The sequence below is a fragment of the Dicentrarchus labrax genome, unplaced genomic scaffold (genome assembly GCF_905237075.1).
Source record: "Dicentrarchus labrax unplaced genomic scaffold, dlabrax2021, whole genome shotgun sequence".
NCBI lineage: Eukaryota > Metazoa > Chordata > Actinopteri > Moronidae > Dicentrarchus > Dicentrarchus labrax.
In genome coordinates, this window is record NW_026136717.1 from 14,425,744 (window position 1) to 14,449,184 (window position 23,441).

Sequence of the window (23,441 nt, forward strand, 5' to 3'; positions counted from 1 at the left end):
CACAACACACACACAGACACACTTAAGAAGCACACAGTCTTTTTTATCCACGCAGCCGCCATGAATGCACTCACACACAGTCACCGGCTTCCAGGCACACTGACCGAGTTTCCTCGTCTCTGGCAGCCACAGTGAGACTCTTTTGCCCCTTTTATACTGTCTTCCAATTAAGCCTACAAAATGGGTCTAGGAAGAACCATACACCTAGTGGCATTTTTAACAAAGCCTTACCCCCGTTACCTATTGGAAATGTCACCTCGTGTTGGCTGCTAATTATAGAAGCTGTCACTTTTTAAGTTGGTACAAAGGTGGCATGTAGGGTATCCAGCAGAAACGCCAACAGAAATGTCTCGTCATGTATTTACGTTTCCTCTAGTTTCCTTTCTTTTTCAGTGTAAACGGCCCCTTCACTTTGCCTGTTGAACCCACTGACAGGAATGTGCTCTCCATGTGTCAGAGAAGCTTTTCTTACCAGGTCAGTCTGAGCAGTTCAGAGCTAGCGCATTGGACAGTGTTATGGAAATCTGGCCCTCTATTCTCTCATTGTTCTGTGGTTTAAGGGTGCACGGCCTTCCCCCTTTGAGAGGGGGAGCGTGAGACCGGTATGTGCAAATTCTAGAGCGCACTCTGCAATTTTGGAGCAGGGGTGTTTAAAGTAGGTATGGAGGTAAAGCAAATACTAATAAAAAAGCCTTTGTTTGTGTCTAACAGCACACTGTACTTCTGCGCCACCGTCACTTGGAGCATTTTTTGTTTTCGTTTTGTTTTCAGCTGATAAAATGTCTGGCAGCTAGAGAATCATTACACGGTACCTGTTAGCTTCTGTTTTACTACGTTTAAAAGATGTGAATGAGGTTATGATCATTTGACTGAGTGATGCCTTCACTTTAATGACCTGGGCCATTTGCAGGAGCCAAGGCCTGAGGGGTCCCTCTGTTGTCAAGGGCAACCACATGAGCTTCCCGGGGCTGCCATGGTGACTGTGAGATGTGTAAGTAGACCCCGCGGCACATATCCTCACGGCTGACACTTATATCATTTCAATTCTAATATTTATCTCAAATTATTCTCAGCGTTTGTGTTATTTCCCTTCCTCTGCTCTTGGCAAGAAAAAAAAATCTGCTTACTGTTGCAACATATAAAAGCTTAATGCATCATCATTTTTAATTGATACAATATATGTACATCCATGTTTCAATCATCGTCATAATGCAGGAAATGCCATCTTTACATCTATACAGTGTTCCAGTTGTTGTCAGTATAAAAGAAAGGGTTAATAATCACAATAATAATAGTAATCCCAGTGTGGTAATACAGCAGTCTTCCAAAGGAATGGCAGAAAGGGAACTGAAAGCTAATAGACCCCAATAAAAACCAGGTTGTCACTGCAGTCTCACTGAGGTCGGGCAGACCGGTTGTACCAACAGCGTCTACTACTAGTCTCTTCATCTTCATCTTAAGCACTGTCTCCCTGGGAATCTCTAAATCTGCCAAATCACCACACCATGCGTGACCTTTATTACTGTACATGAGAATCTGTCCATAAATTTGACCCCCCTTTTCCTCTCTTTCTCTTCCTGTAACCTCTCTAACCCAACTCTCCCCACGCACTGTTTACTCACCGCTCTACTTTACATGCCTAAGGGCCTCTTTCGTCAAATTCCTCACTGTAGCCAAGTCACCCCTCCTTCCCCTCCAGGTCCCTTAACCCTTGCTTTCCAAAGTTCCCTCAGTTATAATTTAATTCCCCCTGCTCCCCCTATGTCCATCCATCTCATCCATCTATCTATGAATCCCTTCTTCCATTCCTCTATCATGGCCGGCTGGTTGACCTGCCTGCCTCCCCACAGTGTGGCTGCATATCTGTCCCCTGCTGTGCTTTGTGCGGGTCGGTTTCCTGGCAACAGACAACAGCCATGACAGGGCTCCAGGGCAGAGAGAGCCCCTTGCTTTGCAGCAGCTTGCTAGATAGCTCAGTCCAGAGCCACTGATATTCATAGCCGTAGCCGGTGTGTGCTATAAGCTAACAGAGCTGCTGCTGTGCAGTGTTTTATGCTCTCTCTGACGACTTGAGAGTTCAAGCAGACAGGCAGGACAAGGAAGGCTGTGTCTGAACCCATCAGCGTGGGACAGAGACACAAGGTTAAGATGGCGTTCACTGTAGCCCCTGAAAGTGGCAGCCATTAGTCAGTATGGGATTGTCATGAGGTAATACAGATGAAGACACCTGCACTACTGTAGAATCTCTTTATTAGTGCTGTAAATATCTTTTAAAATATATTTTTATATATTTTAAATCCACAGTTTCTGTTACAAAAGGAGTAAAAATGACCCCCAGATGCTATTTACAGTAAAATATACTTTACAACTTTACAGTTACTAACTTGCAGATTCAAAAAAAGACATTGAATCTCACTTGTAAGAAAAGTCAACATGGTTGATAGTTGCGATTCTGGCAGCTGCAGCATGTTTGATTATTTTCAATCGTACTAACAGAGTGGTGGTAGTGACGTTGCAGTGCATGTCTCAGTGATACAAGTTAACCGGAAGTCTTTGTGGTTAGATAAAAGCTCAGTTGAGAGACTTACAGCAGATTGCACTTTCAGAGTGTGGCTACGCCATCTTTTTCCTGTCTGCTTGAACTGCTCACTCTTTAGCATCCATTATCCCCCTCTTGTCATTTACCCCTTTTCCTATTGACATCTGTACAAATATGCAGAGGTACACCTGTGTACTTCAACTTTGAGTTTTAGAAAAACACACCTTTGACACCTCCTTGTAAAGAAAAATACAAAAAACAGAAACATTTTACAATCAAACACCCCTTCCGGCTTCGATATAATGAGTGGTAATGTCGCAATGCCAATACTGTGACGGCATCATTAATAGGTACAGTATAAGGGATATAACATCAATGCAGCATTTCATGTATTTAATAAAATCATCGTTGATAGTATGTCATTATTTTGTGGTTTCGTCTGTTTGTTTGTATTTATTGCTTGATTAGATGGCACGTGGGCAGGATTTTTGCCAAATAATACCAAGTAAGTACAGGATTGTGTTAAACAAAACATAGCCACATAAGGAATAAAAATGCAGCAATTACTGTCACCTTTGGCAAATTTCACCTCCAAAAATAGCCATGGGTCGTAGTACGAATTATACACTATGGTATCATGTCTTGTATATATGCTGTGATACATACAGTCAATAATACAGGAGAAAGAGAAACTTTATCCATATTCTTCATAGGAAATGTAAAAAATCAAAACTATCTGTACTGTAATAGCAAAACAAGACACAGTTGTGCTACAAGTGCTTATGTGTTCTTGGCACCTGTGGCCTCAGTCCAAAGTGAGTCCTTCTGTATTTGCCACAGTGGAGCAAAATCCTCACCAGAGGTAGAGAGAGAGAGGGAGTCCATGCTGTGGAGCTCTGTTGCTGCAGACCTCCTCCCGCCGCCCCACCACACCCCCCCCACACCCCCCCATTTAACTGCCAATGTGGCACATTCCTCCCTCACCCCTCGCCCTCCTCGTTAGGTGGAACATTCCAGGCGACAGCCATCTTCTGAGACAAAAATGAACTCCATCAGGGTTGGTTAAAACCAGCAAAGATGACAGGTTGCAGTAAATAATACATTAACAATACGTAGAGATACGGCTATTTACAATCACACAAAATGTTTAACATCTAATGTAGTGGTTTAGTCACTTAATGAAAGAACCAATAGCTGCTTTTTACCCTTTCCCCCACTGTTCTTCTCATTCATAAAGTAAAAAAGCAACCAGGAAAGATTTAAAACATAAAAAATCTTTCTAAGACCTAAAATGTTGGCAGTTTACATTCATGCCTGTGAGTGTTCGTCCCCAAGGCTGTTGAGCATGGACACACACCATCATAGTAACACAACACACCCACAGGATCTGTACATTTGTGCAGTTCTGAATTCTATGCTCCTTCACCAGTAGATAAACTGATACACTGATCGTGACAATTATTGATATTTTTACCGTTTTGGTTATTAATGTGGCCATTTTAGGGTTGTGTTTTTTTTGTAACTGCTGAAATTGAAGCTTTGGCTTCAGCCTCAGCTTGGGCCTCTGTGTCTGCCATCAGAGAGAGAGCATCAGATGATCATTTTTGGGTTCTAAAGCACTCTAAACTAAAAGAGCCTTCTCCAGCTGGAGAGGCCTTTATGCAGCATACCTTCTCAAACCTCAACCAATAGGACAGCACACTCGCACTCAAACAAATCACAGAAAACCAAATAAAAAAAACAAAGAAAACAAAAAAAAAAAAAAAAGTGGGATTGTGTTTGGATTGTACATCAGCAGAACATTTCAGAGGAATTGTTTGTATCTAAATTTACACTCTGGTAGAAGTTGCATACAGTTTAATTACTACATTCTAACATCAAGTATGCGTTACCAGTTTTTAAATGGGAGGTGAGACTTCACAGGGCATAGCATTCACATGAAGTAGAAAACAGACATTGCTCAGACTAGAAATAAATGCATTATAGTCAGTGCACTTCATCTTTACAATTAAAAAAATCACCCTTTAACTACCTTAAGCCATGCAGTCCACAAGATATTTGAACTCCAGCGTTTGATTCCAGTGCATAAGGCCTTGGCAAAGGCGTTTTGAATGATATTACCTTTGTTCAGAATACGTACCAGTATGGATAATCATTTCTCCTAAAAATACATGAAGTGTTTTAAATTTCATCTGGCAAAAACTGAGATTGGCAGCAGCAGAAATGGCTCAGAATTGACAGACTTCACATTCTTCCAAAAGATCCAGACCGCAGCTTATTTTATAATCCACCTCAGCAAAATCCACCTCTCACTCAACCTTCAGACCTCACCCAAGTCTTATAAAGAGTGGGTTGAGTCATACAGCAAGGACCTAAACACCCTAGCAGTGATAACTGACATAAGTTATTTGACACAAATGTGCCTCTGCTGTGGTTTTTCTGTGAGGGAATCTAAAGCCTCAGCACCACTGAAGCCTACATTTCACAACAGTAATTTCAGATTTTATTTTTTGAAGAAATAGATAGTTTATAGTCTGATTTATGTTCTGATATTATTACATTTTGGACAGGGACCATAAAAACATCCAGCATAGTGTTCACACTGTAGTTTGGTTGTTGTGTCCTGTTGCCTAATTTCCTGCTTAGCTCAGTAGGAAGTTTGTAACTACTGTAGGAACGTCAGTGGTAGCTGTTGCTCCAGAAAAGTCACAAAATACAGCCTGGTCCTCTTTTGGCTCTCCAGCAACAACCAAGTTCAAAGCAGATGCATCAAAAGTGTTGTGAGGCACCCTCCACATGTCGGCCCAGTGAAAACATCTATACTATATATACTGTTCGATGCTTTCAGTGCATTTGTGCCTTGCTTTTTTTATGTTTTCAATCGTAAGATTGGCTCCAATTAAAAGACAAAGAACTTGTCGGTAGTTAAGCCTCCTCTACACGTGGCTTGAACACATGGCTTGTACGAAGGGAGGGAAGGTGACGAAGCTTTAGTTTCACGGGACCTGACAAACATAGGCATCTCAACGGCTTAAAGTAGCTAAGGTCAAAAACTTTTGTCCTTTTGTGGGGGTTTTGTATTTACATCCCTAAAAAAAAAAAACAACATATATTGTGGAAAGTATAATCCAAAGTTAGATGTAAAAGAAACTAGGATGTACTAAATATTTTAGGCATTTAGCTGACACGGGTTCAGATCGGGGTTTGAGGATACTTTTAACAGGAAACAGTGATTACCTACGTCACCTGGAACAAAGTCTAAACATTTGACCGTCACTGCAAACTTAATACCCTATCCTGCTGCCTGTGTTTCCTTTTATCTGTATATGATAAACCTGGCAAAGGGCTTGTTGGGTGAAAAATATTTCACTCGGTGCTTGTAAAGAACCACAAGATTTTTGCACTATGTACTGCATGGGAATACATGTTTTCTCTTGCATCATTTTCCGAATGCCCATAAGATGATCTCAAGTCCTGCACAAGCTGGTTTAATAGAAAAAGAGCTATGATACTTTTCAGTCCTCCAGCCAGTGACAGATAAATCTGAATATCAATAGCCGCTTTCAGCTTAGCAAGACTTTTAAATGGAATATAACTTCTAAACAAGGGTTGGCTACCTCCTAAAGATTTATGAGCACTGGCTTGTGGCTGGTATTAATTTCACGCCCTTGTCTTGACTCCAGAGAATTAAGATTATTTAAAATAAAAAATAAACCATTGTAAAAATGACAAGTCTATGGTTCCACTGTATGCCATGTGCTAGGAGTTTCTCCCCTAAAAGTTATATTTGCATTCAAAGACACATTTCATGCAAATGGTACAATTTTTTCTTTTTTCCCAAACAAAGAAACACACATTTCTTTTATATGTTCATCTAAAAAAAGAAGCTTATTTTCTTTTTATATATATATATTTATATATATAGTATATAAATTAGTTAACTTTTTTTTTTTTTTTACACACTTTTCCAGGGCAGGCACCGTACACACACCGGGTACAGAGGCATGCCACACTTGCATTGCTTTTTGCATTCTACAGTTGGTTGGCTGGCAGGCATTATGTCATCCAGGCAGTGCTGCAGCTGGTGAGTATATCCTATGTCTGCAATACACACACACACACACACACACACACACACCTTTCTCACTTTTCTGTGTCTTCTGCATCACACCGATACTCATACAACCGTACATCATCCTTGCAACCTGGCACACCAGCCTTTCCCGAAAGCGTCACACTGCCTAGATGACATCAGAGTAAGGGGGCGGGGTCTAAGGGTTGGTCCAACAAGCTTCAAATGGAATAATAAAAGCAGTGCAGCAAGGCTCTGTGGCGCATGCAAAGATGGGCAGGAAATGGGTGTGGCCTGGGACAGGGGAAGGTCAAAGGTCAGTGGAGGGTGTGCAGGGTTCAAATGGAAGGTGTGGGGTCTAGCCCAGGGTTGCAGACAGATTCATGAATGGGAGGCAGGGAGAGTTTGGGGGAGAAAAGGGTGGCAAGGCAAGGAGGGTCAGTGCTAACTTTATGACGATTACATTTGTATTCAATTTTTTTTGTCTCTTTTTTTAAATCTTTTGTGTTTTTTTTTTTGTTGTATTTTGCTTTATATGTTACTTTTTACAAATGGGTATGACGACAGAACTTAGGCTCAGAGTCGTGGATGGCTGAATCTACTGCTGGTTGTATGGTCAGAGGATGGAGATGGAGAGAGGTGTTATGGGAGAAACTTCTGACGTTTTGTTTCGCTACATGAGTTTTTTTTAACTGTATACACAATATAAATACATGGGGAAGGAGGAATACTAATTCAGTTATATTGGTTTAAATAATTATTTGCTATTTGTGCTCAGTTACGTACTGTAGGTTTGCAAGTATTGCTAGTATTCATGTCTTACCCAAGTTGTTCCCCAATAACCTGGATTAAGTATGTGGAGTGTAGACTGCAGCTACTTTGTAATTGTCGTAGTTTTGACGGAAAAATTTGCATATTACAATGTGGTAATATGTTTATTTTAAAGATATAAAATTACTAATTATCATTCAAATACTAAACATATTCAAAATGTTAGAATTTATCTTTCTTCAGTCAGTAAACAATTTATAAGTACACATAGAAAGTAGTAATGTTTTAGTTAGATAATACTCGACTCATAGCAAGAAAGGTGCGTGTCTGTTTCACGCAAAATAAAAATAGGTTAATTGTTCCTCATACACTGTTGAGCTCATGGTCTAAATGTCTGACCATGGCCTCATCAAACACACAAACAAACACACACACTCACACATATAGTCACATACTCCGAACAATCACGCACACACACACACACACACACAGACAAGCTCTGACATGCAGCTATATTGTATCTTGGGATCTGTCAGCGTGACACTGCAACGAGAAAGTTCCACCCTCCCGTCACCTCAACCAATCAGAGACCCTCTCCACAGCTTCAGTGAGAAAAGCAGTTAATTAACTGAGGATAGATCCAGAAGAAAAAAAAAACAACAGAAAGGAAGGCGAGATCCAATCAAAATCATGAGGAGGATAACGAGGAGAACGAAGAGAGGGATGGACGTGTGTGTGAGGAAGATGCACTGTGTTGATTCGAATCCATCCAGGACGCAGGATACACAGTGCATATTCCGGTAACCATCCTGTCATCCTTCTCTCTCGCTATGGGGATCAGTAACACACTCTTGCTGTGCTTCAATATGGTGTCTTGAGAGTCTGGTTAAAAGCCAAAATGACTTGGTTTGTGTGTGTGTGTGTGTGTGTGTGTGTGTGTGTGTGTGTGTGTGTGTGTGTGTGTGTGTGTGTGAGAGACCACGCTCTGTCCACAATGCACACACAAAATGTAACATTGCAGAGCTTTTTGTAAAAGAGAGTGTGTACCACAAGCTCCCCCCACCACCACTTTTTTTTTTTTTTTTTTGCTCTCGAGGAAGCCATATCTGCCCCTCCCAACCCATCCATGGCTCTGTCCAACCCCCCAATGACACAGAATGCAAATGTCTCATTGCACTCTCCTGTGTCAAAACCCGTCCATTGAATTTTACTGTGGGGAAATTAGAAGAATGTGGGAGGGAAGGGGAGGGCTTGAGGTAACGGGGAGGGGTAAAAGAGGGCATTGTGGAATTGTAATGAAGGGGAAGTATTGATCAGAGTCCAATCATCTTATCATCTTAAAACCAAAGGGGCAGGGGGGCAGGGGAGGGGTACCTAGTTGGGTTGCCAGTAAAATATCTTTTATAAAGGCCAATTTGTTTTTTTTTCTCCCACAATGGAAAGGGAGGGGTAAAGGTACAAAAAAAAATAGCTTAATAAAATAGAGGAAAAGAAACAAACTCTTATTTAAAAATGTAAAAGTATAATACAAAAACAACAGCAACAAAAGCATAATAGTAATGAAAACGTTAGTGACTTTGAAGATGAAGTAGTAGAAGTGTTAAGTAGTACTCGAAGTTATCTCTAATGACACAAAATAAATAAAAGCTGTCAGAGGAGAGGATGCGGTCGGTCGGGGCTCTCAGGTGAAGGAGGGTTGTTGCTCTCTCTCTCTCTCTCTCTCTCTGTCCCTCTCTTTTTCTCCATCTCCCCCTCTCCATCTCTCTCTCTCCCTCTCCCTGTCACCTCTCACTCCTCACGGAGCTGCAGGCGGTAGCGGCTGTAGCGGATCTGGAAGAAGAGCCTCTCCAGCGGCGAGCGGCTCATCCCGGGGAGCCTGTAGTCCTCGCTCTGGCCCGTTCGGCGGAAGCCCAGCGACTCGTACAGCTTGTGGGCGGCCAACTTGACAGCCGTCGTGCCGAGGACCACGGCGGCGTAGTTGTTGCGCACGGCGAACTCCAGGACCCGGCGACCCAGGGCCTTTGCGATGCCTTTGCCACGGTAGCGAGAGTCCACCGACATGCGCCGCAGCTCAACCGTGTTGTCGTCCTCGCGGCCTTGTGCTGCCACAATCCCCACCACGCGTCCATCCAGCACCGCCACCCAGAAACAGGAGCCTGATGGTGGGGGTGGGGGGGGGGGGGCACAAGAGAGAATAAGTCGGATAAATAATTAGTGTGGAGCAGTTGCATAAACTTTATTTAAAGTTAGACACTTATAGGAATTGTTTTTGAAACATTTTGTCCAGTATTGAGTGAGGAGAGATTAACACCCTCCCTAAACCAGCCAGTTAGCTTAGCTTAGCATAAAGCCTGGAAACAAGTGGAAACAGCTAGCCTCTACCTTTAAAAGTCTCAAACCCTAAAAAAGTATATAAAAAAACACATAGGTTTGGGTTTAATTGTGGTTTAACATGTCTGTTTATTAGTGAGCTTTAGATGTGCTGGTTGATGGATTCTAGACAGAGGCATGCTAGCAGTTTCCCCCAGTTTCTAGTCTTTGTGCTAAGCTACGCTAACCTGCTGATGGCCGGTAGCTACACACTTACTATAGACAGCGTATTTCCCAAAATGTCAAACAATTCCTTTAAGACATAAAGATAAAGAACTGGGCCTAAAGCCTTGTTTTGGTCTTTTTCAGATCCATGAAAAAATATTTTTCATGTAGGAGTAGTAAAGGGTAGAGACCCTCACAGTCATACTGTGAAACCCAAGACCATATCTGAAATAACATGGGTCTTAATTAACAATATATGCATCATGAATGTCCTCAAAAACAAATATTTTGGATGGATGAAAGGAATAATTGGAAGGACAACTGTGGTTTAATGTTTAGCACTAGAAAGTAAAATCAAAACAAACGTCCTGTTTTTCCATTAGCAGCATCTTGCATCATGTCATAATGGCTTAAAGGCTCTGATAGGCGAGAATAGAAGAAGGGATGCAGGGAGTAGATGAATGAAAGGGGGCCAGAGACCAGTGTCTGCTGCTTAATGGCATTAGCCACTCAGTGAGACGCAGCTGATTAAAAGCGCAGGCATGACGGAGCGGTCACTAAGGGCTCACAGTGTAGTGAAGCAGACACTGATCTCATTGGATGGAGTAGTGTTTTTGGGGGGATCAGATAAATAAATTTGGCATTTTCCGAATTTACCTAGACAGGAATAAAAACATTTTACAGAAGCTCGTACTGTGCAGGGACTTGATTTATCCCAGAGTTGATACGTCAGACACTGATGATGGACAGACAGACAGATAAAAAGACTAACACACATTGAGATAAACAAGGCTAGACCAATGCAGATAAAAATGTCAGCAGACAACGCTCCTCCACCAGAGTACTGTTAAGAGCTTGAATATCAACCCCTTTTTAATATCGATTTATGTTCGTGTTGCAAATCCTAAGCTGTTCACACAGTGGTTATACTTCTGTTATGTTCTATTTTGCCATTGACTGGTATTTTCAGTGATAATAGTAAGAAAAACAATGTGAGCTACAGAACATTTTTCTATTATAAGTTGAAATCTCTCTTGTCGGCTGTGTCACCAGCTTCAGACATCAATAGTTGAAATGTCTGCATTTCTTTTATGTTTAACTTCAGAGCTAGAAAATAGCAAACATGTAAACACATTTTAAATCCCTCTGTTATTCATAGTCCCTACATTACCCTAGCCAAACACATATAAAGATGTAAAGAAGTAGATAATGTTATGGGTCATCATGCTTCTTATGAAATCAGCCCCCTTTGAATCTTAATCAGGCATTTTTTTTAAAACGAACATAGCGTGTAGGTGCATGCTCTTGCTTTAATTTCCTTTTTACCGATCATAACCTTTCAAGGAAAATGACCCTCTCAACCTCCTGTTTTTTTCATTACGTAACCAAAACAGCCTTTCCATCAATGTCAGCAGTATTTACAGCATGTGTCAGCCGTGCTTACATGGGTTTGTACTAAAATGCCATCTGGTTGTTATAGATAAAGTAAATCTCACTATTCTGTGACTGTCAAAAATCTGTGTCCGTCTGTCCGCGAGTTCTGTATCTGAATTCTCTCTCTGTGCCCTCGCGCTCTCTTTCCTTGCCTTGACACATAACCTCTTATTCATTTCTGCTGAATCTCTCCCTCTTACACACACACACACACACACACACCCACAAACAGGCGGTGACATTCACATCATGCTCCTGCAGGAGTCTCGTGTGTTAGGAGGGATTTGATTCCCCTGCAGGCCTGCGTTAAGCTGATCCGGAGGCTTCTGTTACTGAATCAAACGACTGTCATATGTAGGTTGCAGCGGCGACAGGAAAACCCGAGTACTTCCCACCCTGATAGCTCGACGGGGGTATGGCATCACTGGGAGACTAATCTGACTAATCTCTTCGGGGAGTTGTAATTTTGAATTATATGCATGAAGATACATAGCTCCTTGAAGTGCTGAAAAACTAAAAACAAACACATAAGAGCATCTTGTTATCCTGGAGACTAGAATTCACCCTCTCTGGCCAAATCAAATTTTGGTGTCAGGTGTGGAGACAGTGGCGGGAAAACTTGGGAGGGGAGGGAGTGTCTTGTTCTCGGAAGTAATGTAGGTCAGATGACTGTGCTGTTTCACAGACGTTACATTTCTGGGTAATAAAAAAAAAAGCAATCAAATAGTAATTTCTTGGTGCCATTTGGGGGCCGCCACAGTGTGAAGGTGATTATCTGGAGCTTCGATGAATGACTGTAAATCTACAGACAGTCTTTTAAACAAAGTTGTAAGTGGTTAACTGTCCCGCAGCCTTCACTAATACTATGTAATGATGTTTCATTATAGGCAGATGTCAACTCCTGTGGCACTCGGCCGGCATTATTTTGTGTGTGTGTGTGTGTGTGTGTGTGTGCAGTGTAGGAGGGGGAATACGCTTCCATAAAGCCCTCTTGACCATCTGTCTGAACTGAGCCTGTGCCAGGAATGAGGACAGCACAGGAAAGCATGCTCGCCCAACCACCTCTCTACCTATCTGCCTATTAAACTGTGTATTACTCAACACAGACACATCACTAATATCACACGAGACAACAAACGTGCCTGGGAAAAAAACAGCAAATTTAATCTCTACTTTAGCCTCGTCTGACTCTGCTTTTCTTGTGAAATCTGAGCAGCGTATATTGACCTCTAAGCTTCCTGACATCACGGCTCAAGGAACTTCACATCTGCTGCATCTGACACTGTTACTATTAAACTGCATGGATTTAGTTTAGCTATCATTATATCTGCTGGAAACTGCACTTTCTGGAGATAGGGAGTGAGACAGTGAGAGAAATGGAAAGAACAAGAGGGAGCGAGATAAAGTTAGAGGAGGAGGTGTGGAGGAGGAATAATGTTATGCTCCAAAACACATTTTTTCATGTAGAGTAAGATGCTCTAAACTCTCAAGTCTGCAGATTTGCAACTGAAATGTCATGTCTGATACACAATTAAGGGTGCTCAGTGGCAAATTGTTCCATATGCTGCATATTCTATAACTCCCAACTTATGATCCCTTCAGGATAAATTCTGTTAACTTTGGTAAACCGTTAAAACTTTTCATACAGAGCCACCATCAGTTCAACATTTGAACTTGTCCAGTACTTTGGTTTTATGACCAAAAAGCTGCAAAACATTATTTCCGTCAGCCTCATCTGTACTTTGTGTTTAGTGCCAATTAGCAAGTGGAAGTAGCATTTAGAAGCATCTCCCTTCCCTCTTTACTGCTAAATACCGCAAGATTTATGGAAAGAGAGAATGAATAGGACGCTTGTTTCCAAAGACCTCAACAACTCTTCCTGTTGTGCTTTCGAGCCGGGCATTAAGCTCCCTGATGCTGCAGTACAGCAGCTCGTTGCTAAAGTGTAGAACCTAATTCACTACTAATACAGTGCACTGCCTGTGTTCTAGTGTGTGTAACTGAGGCCGTAAAGTCGTATGAATGAGTTTACTCACTTAGAAAAAGAGGAAAGGGGGACAATGAAGAAGAAGTCATTCATCTGTCCTGTCTGACAGAAAGAGTGAGTAGAGGAGGAGGGAGGCGAGGCGTCTGTGTTAACAGTAGTAGTGATGAGTCTGAAAGGATCCATTATTGCTGCTAGGGCATACAAACACAACGGGGGGAGGGAGGACAGAAAATCTACCATTATTACAGAGGGGGGAGGGGGACCTGAAGAAAACAGATGATCTCAAGACAGGAAATAAATCAAGGCAGAGAGTGAAGGCGGGAAAGAGAGGATGAGCTTAAATCTCTGGAAATTATTCATAGTGATTCTCAAACAAACAAAATGTGATTATTCTTAATGCAAAAGATCTAATTTCTTTAACTACTTCACAAGGATATTAATGTGCCTCCATGCATGTGTGTGGGAGTGTTAAATACTGGCGGATTGTGATAGGAAGCCTGTATTAAAAATAAAAAAATAAAGAAAAATCGCACACATAAGCAAGCACACACAGGAGCGCATACACGGGAATAGTTTTTATGGTGTCTAATAAGATTATTCTCTTTTCCTTCAGATGAAACCTAGAGGGCTAATTCAGTTGATAAGCGTTCAGTCTAGACGCCGCCTCACTGCGCTGTAGTTCACTTCTCTGTGAGCCGAACACTGTCCTGAGCACTCTGTGGGTGTAAGCCCTGACAAAAGCCCATAAGTGGCTTGACTCCGTTCTCCGCGTATTGTTTCCATTCGCTTTGTATTCTAATGATTAAACAGGGAATTCATTGGAATTTTTACATGTTGTTTTTTTATATTGCTCCGCAGCATGTGTGTCATTGTTGCAGGGCACGTTAAGCACCAGTGATTTATGTTCCAGGAGTGGCTCCGGGTTGAAACTGGTGCATCACTGCATGAGTAATCCGACCTTGTCAGGCGTTAAATGGTGAATAGGCGTCGCTGCTTGTGTTGATATCTCCACCTTGTATACATGTGGTACAATATCAGGTTATATTGAAGCATTATTTTCAATTTTAAACACGTTTTTGTGTCTTGTTTTGCTGAAGAGCCGCATGTTGTGCTTTGTTTGGGGCTGACTATCAACTGGAACCCTAGAGGTCCACTGGACACTTTTATAATGTATCCATGACACCAGTGAGTGATCAGTTTGGACTGCTTTAACTTAAGAGCATGTAGACCAGCGAACTACTCTAAGATAAATGCAATTTCAGTGCTTTATATCTTCTTTTTTTTATTGTACAACTTTGTCTTTAAAGAAGAAATGCTTAAGATGCTTCTGAAAGGGATTTTTTTCTCTCTCTCTCTCTCACACACACACACACACACACACACACAGACAGACAGACAGACACACCCTCGTCCTCAGGTCAGAGTGCATGCTGGGAGTATGGATTAGCCCATCATATATAACCTGCTTGTCAGCAGTTTCTTCCTCTGTCGCGGACAAATGAGGCTGACCGTCAGGACTTTCCAGATGTTAACACAAACACACAATAGTGCAGTTACAAAGAGATTAATAATTCATGTGTATTGACACACAGATTTACAGTAGGAAGCCTTTAACTTGGCCGTTAAGCCAAACCCAATATGCAAAGAATGCACTGGCCTGTGTGTTGTCACACTTTACGTAGACTCACACACTCATACAACATGCACCCTTCCCTGTTACACTATCATTAGCCTAGAGAGGATACATTATCTGGCCCTTTACTGTTAGTTTTACTGCCTTCCTGCCCATCAACGCATGTTGTTTGTTTGTATGCAAGCATACAGGTACATCCACATATTTTACACACATGCTACACTTTACTGTGTGCATGCCATTGTTCACATGGCTGCTACTGCTACAGCCTGAGCCCCTCTCTCCCCAATCTCACAGGGCCATCAGGTTAGGCTTCACACCAACATGCAAAATGTGACTAACCTTTTACAATCTAAACCTACCAGTATGTCCTGTGTAAAAACAAGCTGGTTTGGCTCAAACAGCAGAAATCACTTTTAATCTATTAGGAGCACACAAGTAATCACTCACCTATCGATAACTGCCTTTAAAATTGCTTATCTGTGATGATCAAGCAGTGTGATTGGTCATCAGAGAGTCAAGATAGTGAGAAAAAGCTGCTGACATGTCATCATCTCTTTCCAATGAGTGTATCTTTGTTCAGTATTGATTTAATGTGAATGTGAAACATCACATGTGCGTGTACTTGCAGCGTACAGCTTAAATAACAGGCTGGTGAGCTCTCCAGTCTCTCCGGGAACAGCAGAGTCAGCCAGCAATGTAAAAGACAACATGTCTAACATTGTGCCAGGCTGTAAATTTTATGGATATTAAGTGGTGATGATCTAAAATTATGTATTATTTTTTTATGTAAATCAGCTATCAGGGATTTAATGTGTCTCTGGATAGTACATTAGACTCTGCTTAGATCTGTTGGCATTGGAAATGTTTGATGGTATTTGTAATTTAGCCTAATGGTTAAGGGAAGTTATAACCTTTTTACACCAAAATTATTGAGTATATGTCGGCTTTTTAAATGCTTTTGTAAAGATTTTCTTGTTTCTAATGCTATACAGTTACTATAATTGTCCATTACCACTGATAAATTAATGAGCAAATTGTAAATTACATTTTTCTGTATATATTTAATTTTGTTTTTCCAGTTTTTAAAAGGCAGACTAAACGCTCTTTCCTTGGCTGGGAGGAAACATCACTTCCTCTGTGCCAGGATGATGGATAACCCAGTTGGCCACTGCAGCGCCTCTTCTGCACCTTCAGCGAAGATGAGAAATAGAGAGGAAGAGGAAGAGCAGAAGGAGCGATACAGGTGGGAAGAGACACAGAAAATGCTGTGGCTCAAAAACCGCAACAGGAGGGAAGGAGAGGAGAGGATAGAAAGGAAGGATGCCTAATTAATCCGAGGTGTCAGAAATATACCCAGGAGATCCCTTCGTCTGTGTGCAAACCCGCAAACTGTTTATTTCTCTTTTCTTTCTCACACTAACAAAAAAATATCTCATAGTTGAGGCGCACACCCCTCCCCCAGATGCCCCCATTTTTTATCTAGCACTCACCTCCTTCCCTCCCTTCACACATCATTTCTCTTTCTCTCTCTCTCTCTCTCTCTCTCTCTCTCTCTCTCTCTCTCTCTGTCGTTCAGAGCTAAAATAAGCACAGCAGGTACTGGTGGAGGAAGCTGCTCTCTCCCCTTGAGCAGAGTGAGCTCAAACAGACAACCACACACACACACACACACACACACACACACACACACACACACACACACACACAGAACTACAACAACGAGACTGACCGGCAGTATTATAATGTCTGCTGCATTGATGAGACCCTGCAGTGGTCATGACGCCTCATTAAACAGCCAGTATTACTGAGTGGGTATCACGTCAAGCCGGGGAGGATTTGGCTCTGTGTCTAGTGTCGCCCTCATTATATTACATTCACTTTTTAGGCACTAAGCTGCTTCACAGTGACCTATAGTGATTGAGCAAGTGCGGGGGGGGTGTCTTCCGCCTACTGCTTAAACACGAGGGGAAACCTCCTCCTTTCTGTATTTAAAGTTGGTTTCCCTTTTACAGAAAAGCTCTTTAAAATATGCCTCTTTTTTTTTGGGCCCTACGGGATTAAGTAATGGAGAGTTTCCTTTGAGAGGAGTGAACCACTGTGTGAACACTGTTTGATGAGATAGGTGCTGACATGAACCAGGCCCGTGACACAATGAGAAAAATGTTCCACACAACAGTAAAGGCGCCATAAGCGCTCACTTTCACAAAGCTAGTGTTTGTTGCCTGGAAAGTGTTGTTACCAGAGGTAGACATATATTTTTTAGCCGCTTGCTAAAGCTCTGGAAGGTTAAAAAGATTTGCTTGTCTACCCTTGCTTGTTCGTTATAGTTGACAAAACCAAAATCTTCAGATTGCATTTTTTGAAAACTATACTCATAGATTATATTTGCTGTGTCAAGAACTTGACTCCAATTCTCCAGATGGTCGAGTGTCTTATTTGGCTTTAATTTCCACAGTGTACAAAGGCCGATCAGCAAATAAAACACAGACTCTTGCAACCGGTCAACAATTTGTCAAATAGTTTGTAAAATAGTTCTACCAGCTTCAGTATGACTCAGTGTTTACCTTTAGTCGATCTAAATCAGATTTTCTTGTTTGGAGGAACTTGCAAGTCTTGTCTGTCTTGTCTTTTCTAATGAGACATCGACATCGATTAATAAAAGTATCTTTTCAGCGCAGAAGTTCAAAGATATCAGTTTAATATAAAGGTTAAAAGAGAAGTCAAAGGACATTTTGCTGTTTTTTGTGAGAGAAATACTTTAAAGTATTTTGTCTTCATTTACAGTGTATTTCAGCAAATTCACTGTAGTTGTTAACGCGCCAGCAGGGGACGTATTGATTGCCAGATTTACTCGTTATTGATTTATCGCCTCCGAGGAAGGACAGAGAAAGATGGATGGAAAGAGGAGGAGTCCAAAAGAGATTTGTGCCAGCAGATGTTGTGTTTTTAATTGTGTCTCTTATTCAGCTGTTGAATTTGACAAATGGACTTTAAGAAATTATGAGTTGTACCAAATCCTTCAGTAATCCTTTTCTACGCTCAGCCTGACTTGTGAAATCTGAATCCAGACTGAGAATATTACATTTGATTGGTTTAATTCAGTCACATTCATTTAAAACTGATCATTAAATTAAATATTGATCAATAGCCATATCAGCATCAGTTTTTGTTAAGGAAACAAGCTTTAGTCCTTTTTCTGTACAGCCTCATACATTTATACTCCCAACCATTGTTCCTTCAATCTGCTTTACAACCTCCCTGCCCACACACACACACAATCACACACAACACACTTTATTATGTGGCAAATGAAAGAGGTGACAGCTGGCCTTAAGTGGCAGCAGAGTGAGTGATCACAACACAGAGAGATAAGAGTATTGATTAGTGTAGTCGTTGGATGTGTACAGGGACATGTGGCTCCAGTCAGTCATTTAGTCTTTCTCTATTACTCAAGCAGCCTGTGCTCATTGTCCACTTAATAGACTTTATTCAATTCATATTTTGCTTAATTGTCTAAAAATGTAAAGAATTGTTTCTTTCCCTTTCTCCCTGTCCTTGAATCTCTCTTCCTGTTTGCATTTAAAGTAGCAATTCTCCATTAAGCTGATCAATTTCTGGGTTGCAGTGACACAATATTCTGCAATGCTCCCATTGATCATCTACAACATACAGACATCTCAGTGATCAAACACTGATGAAAAATTATGTTTTAAGAAGGTTTTTGAAGGTAACGATAAAGCTACGTGTGGAAAAATAAATTGTCAAACTGCAGGAATCAATTCACTTTGCAACGCTGTGTAAGTTTGATTAACACCCAGCAGTTAACATAGCTTGCTCAGTGGACGTGAAGCTCATGCACAATGCATCCTGGTACATGCAGGCACTGCTGACACAGACCTCGGGTTTCTCCGTCAATATAGCAAACGCTGAGGAATTTATTGCTGCAACTGACTGATTGGACATCCGCATAAATCGTGGTAAATTTTCCGTTTAAGCTCCTAAAGATGAAGCCCTCAAACATACAAACAAACAGTCTTATAAACGTCTGATGCCTCCTTGCTAAAGGTTTTTCATACAGGCAGCAAACTGTCAAACCCTCCCACACAACTCACTCACATACCTCATTGTTGTGACTGTTAAGTTAATCTTGAAAATCAAGCGAAACAAGTCAATTTCCAACTGGTTCCTACAGTAAACCTGCCCAGTGCTCATTGTTGATGCTGTGCTCTGAAACGATGACAGAGGAGGATACATATACTGTTTCAGTGCTGCTGAAGTGCTAAGTAGGGCTACTTGGTGTCATGGAAACTAATTTTGCAGAGCCAAATCACACAAAGTAACTGTTTTTGGTTGTCGAGTAGCCCTTAATATTTGATTCTAGCAAGTACAATGTGAGACAGATTTTCCTCCCCATGCTGAGGTATGACACTGTTAATAGGTCTTGTTATTATTTGACAGCAGAAGAGTGGTTGAGCTTGAAGGCACCGTTTGTTCCCCTACTGACTTTGCAAAATACAGAGTTAAAGGCACCGAAAGTATGGTTTAAATAGGTTTTTCACAGTAATATTAAATATTCACAACTAAATAAGGAAATATCAGGAGTGGTTTCACCAGTTTAGTTATATAAGCAAACAACCCCACAACTGAGCCCCGCCGACTTAAAACCAGTGAAAAACAGCACAAAAAAAGAAATCTTTCATGTAAAATAACCTGTTAAAAAAAATAAACTGTTCTAACTCATCATGTAGGATCCCATCACTCAACATAAGAAGATAATGGAACAAATCTGTTTTCAGGGCTTTAAGTTTGCATTCTGTACACAATCACACACTCCTACGTGCTACCTGCCATGCCATCCTTGTACACACACACACACGAAACACACATCCACCACAACAAGTGACGTGCGAGGTGCCTCTCCACTGCCATTGCATGTTGGTGCCCAGGTGTTCGCCCGACCCCCCCCCCCCGGGCCCATTCAGTTTGCATGGGTATAATCATTAGTATTGTCCTGGAGCAGTGGTGCCTGACCCCCTCTAAACCATCACGGCCCTGCAGCAATAATGGGAATGCTAAATTGCAATTGTGTATGCAGTGGATTACCAGGCCAGAGGGCACAATGTCAGAAAGAAAGAGACAATGGGGGGCAATTGACTGGCTTAACTAACACCTGCTTTTTATATTGCCCACGTGGTTTGGGTTAACAGGGGATAAATGTGTCCCAAGAAGTTACAGTACAGGAGGGGTGTGTGTATGAAAATGTGGTTGGCCGATCGCTCACAACAGAAACTCCTGAAGAGAATGAATAGTTTGAGATGACATTAGAGGCGGATTGATTTTTCCAATTAGAAGCTTTAGTGGGAGGAAATGAGCCTTGCCGACACCGAGTGTACTGCAGAAAGTGTATCAGCAGTTTTCCTTCACGCGATCAATAGCCCTGTGATGCAGCAACCACCCCTCCTCCTCCTCCTCCTCCTCCTCCCCTCACCTCCCTCCCTCCCAGCCTGTGACCAAAGTGGAGCTCAGAGAGGAAGCAAGTGGGGGAAGGAGTGCAGAAAGAGACAGGGAGGAGGGGTGGGAAAGAAAGGGGTGGAGGAGAGGGAAAGCAGAGAGACGAGCTGCATATTTGATGAGTTGCCTCTGGATTGCCTGAAGACTCTCTAGGCTGAGACAGTTTTTACAGTTTCAAGTATATGTAAGTCGCTCTGCCTTTCATCTACTGATTCTCTGTCTTTAATCCCTCCTGCTGTGGCAAAGTTACAGGCCCTAACTTTTTTTTTTTTAAGTATGCATGTGTTTTTATACCTTCTCTTTATCCTCAACCCTCTTGACTCCTCTTTAAACTCTGGTGGTGGAGCCTTGCCGACTGACAAACCAGACAATGTGTATTTCTGTCATTAAGTCACAATACAGTGAGAACAGTGAACGTTTCTCCTTTGTCTTACCTGCGGGTGTCATGTAATAAGCCTCTATGTCAGCCATGTCCGTGTGCAGAGCACAGTCCAGATAACTCTGGATAACTTTCCTGCTGTAGTAGTAGCGCGCACCCATGAGAATGAGGGGCGCACAGCAGGTCAGCGTGACGGATTTGGTCACGAAAAAGCACATTACTATGGAGAAATGGAAGAAAAATAAACGAAACCTGTCAGAAAAGAGAATCACATGTTTGATTTTGGCGGAATTTGACCCCACACAGACACAGATCTGAGACAACATGACATTTGTAAGCATCAGTAAGTGAAACAGTTACATCAACTTCTGTTATGATGGTTCCAATATGAACATTTTGATAAAGAGAGATAAGGATTAGTGTCACACACAGGCGGAAGAGTAACATCTCATAGAAACTGTGAAGCAAGAGGCACATTAGTCCACATGGATAAACTTTAGGTTTTTCAGTAGAAGAGGGCATGTTAGTGTTGAATTCATCAAACCAGTTCAGTCCTTATTGGAGTAATTAGTCGGATGTGACGCTGGGGGGCGCAAAGGGAAACACAAACAAGCAGACTGGATGCTGCATAGCATGTTGCGTGGCATGCAATAACCTAGTAGTTAGTTTACTCCACTGCACCCCAGCGTGGAGTGAAACATCAGCGCTGGCATGTAGGAGGGACTTTATACTCTATTTAAGTCAATTATAACTGGCAACGTCACAGTCAGACCGCAATGAAGTAGAATTTGGGGGATTTTTACAAGCAAGACTCATGTTTTGTGACTTGAATGAGTCTAATTGACGCCTAATCGACTCTTTCGTGCCAAAACTGGATAGATTGTTTGAGCTTGTTGTTGTTTTTGGCGTGCGTAACGGCACCGCTCACGATACATGAGGTTTTCATCTGCGCCGGTAACGTCAACAAAAGCCAAACGGGATCCGTGCATGACTGGCGCAGAGGCGGAAAGGAGGGGGGAGAAGCGCCCGCACTGTGCGTGTGCTCGCCGCGGGGGGTGTGTGGGGAGAGAGGGAGAGAGGGAGGGAGGGGGGGTTGGTGGTGTTTTTTCTGGTACGTACGCGCACCCAGTGGGCCAATCCTCAAATTCATTCACTCATTCATTCACGGCACCGGCATGTCATCACACCATCAGCAGGCCCGCCGGTTATACACGTGCACCATGCGCCTGGCCATGCCTTTTGTTGCATGATGAGCAACATGCCGGTGTGCGCCGGCGGAGGGAGGGAGAGAGAGAGAGAGAGAGAGAGAGAGAGAGCCGCTGCAACAGATTTCAACTTAACCGTACATCGCCTACAGGGCCGGATAGTGCGGAGAGACGTTAGATTTGTGTCGGATTTTAGGCAAGTTCCTCAAATAAATCACGTTAGGATGCAAACATAAGGGGGGGGTATTTATCCTACAGTGGGGAGGTGAGGTTAGAAATAACTTCTCTTTACATAATTGATGTTAGGGATTATGTTGGAGTTTCATATGTTATGTGAGAGGGGGACCTAACGTAAACCGGTGTAGGACACATGATGCAAGGTAATGAGGGTACTTACCTGTCAGAAGAGCATATAAAAACTGAGTCTTGGGCTGCTGCCTGAGCCCCCTAAACGCCGTGTTGGGTATCCTCTCCATAATACCCTCGTAAAAGATGCGCCGCACCTCCTCCTGATCCCCGCGCTCGAACTCGCGGATAAAAACCGCATCTTTCCTCACATCCTTTGCCTCGGCGGGGTTTAGAGCCGCGCTGGACGGAGGAGAGCTCCACATGATCGACTCTTTTTTGGTCCCAGGTATAGCATCGTGTTCGTCCGCAACAATTTTAGTCTCGCAAACCATTTTGGGAGACGAAAAATGCATGCAACTGGCCGCAAAAAAACAACTACAGTTCGGAAAAAGGAGGGAGAATGAGAGTGAAAAATGGATGATGCGTAAGATTTTCTTAAAAAACAGAGAAACGATGAAGGGGGATAAGACGAAAGGGGGATGTTCTGCTGCAACCCTGAGCGTTTCTGACGACCAAGACTTGCCGGTGTGATTCAAGCAGTATTTATAAACGGGCAGGGCGGGTAGATTCAGGTTCAGGGGTTGGGGTGGTCCTCTCGCTGCACAGATTGGTGGAAGCGGTGCGCCGTTAAATGCTGGTGGACGAGGGAGGAGGGAGGGAGAGAGACAGACACAGTCGCTCGCTCTGCATCTGATCAGGCTTGTGTGTGTGCCGGTGTTAAGTGTGTATTTTGAGGATGTGGGCTTATGAGGAGGAGGAAGGGGGGGGGGGGGGTGATGGCGAGATTGCGTAGAGAGGTTGCAGATTGTCTTCATTATGTCTTTCAATGAGGAGGATCCCCTGTTTGTTGCGATACGGTGGCCATAAAGGATGCGATACGCAGCACAAAGGCGCAAGGTAAAGCGGGGGCGATGCGTCAAACAGGAGGAAATCCCACTAACAAGGGCGCCGCGGCTTAGAAAACGCTGTTCTTGAGTAAAGAAATTGGAGCTTACAGCCATTCGTGATGAAGGTTTATTATTAA

The 23,441-nt window shown here is 42.5% G+C and overlaps 1 protein-coding gene across 1 annotated transcript; it reads right to left on the reverse strand.

Annotated features, from left to right (window-relative positions):
- Positions 1-1,139: 1,139 nt before the first annotated feature.
- Positions 1,140-23,161, reverse strand: nat8l (N-acetyltransferase 8-like). Its single transcript, XM_051428457.1, has 3 exons — positions 22,467-23,161; positions 20,920-21,084; positions 1,140-9,538 (listed from the first exon to the last, which is right to left on the reverse strand). Exons 1-3 carry the CDS (start codon positions 22,768-22,770, stop codon positions 9,171-9,173), a joined length of 837 nt encoding a protein of 278 aa, XP_051284417.1. The 5' UTR covers positions 22,771-23,161; the 3' UTR covers positions 1,140-9,170.
- Positions 23,162-23,441: the final 280 nt, after the last annotated feature.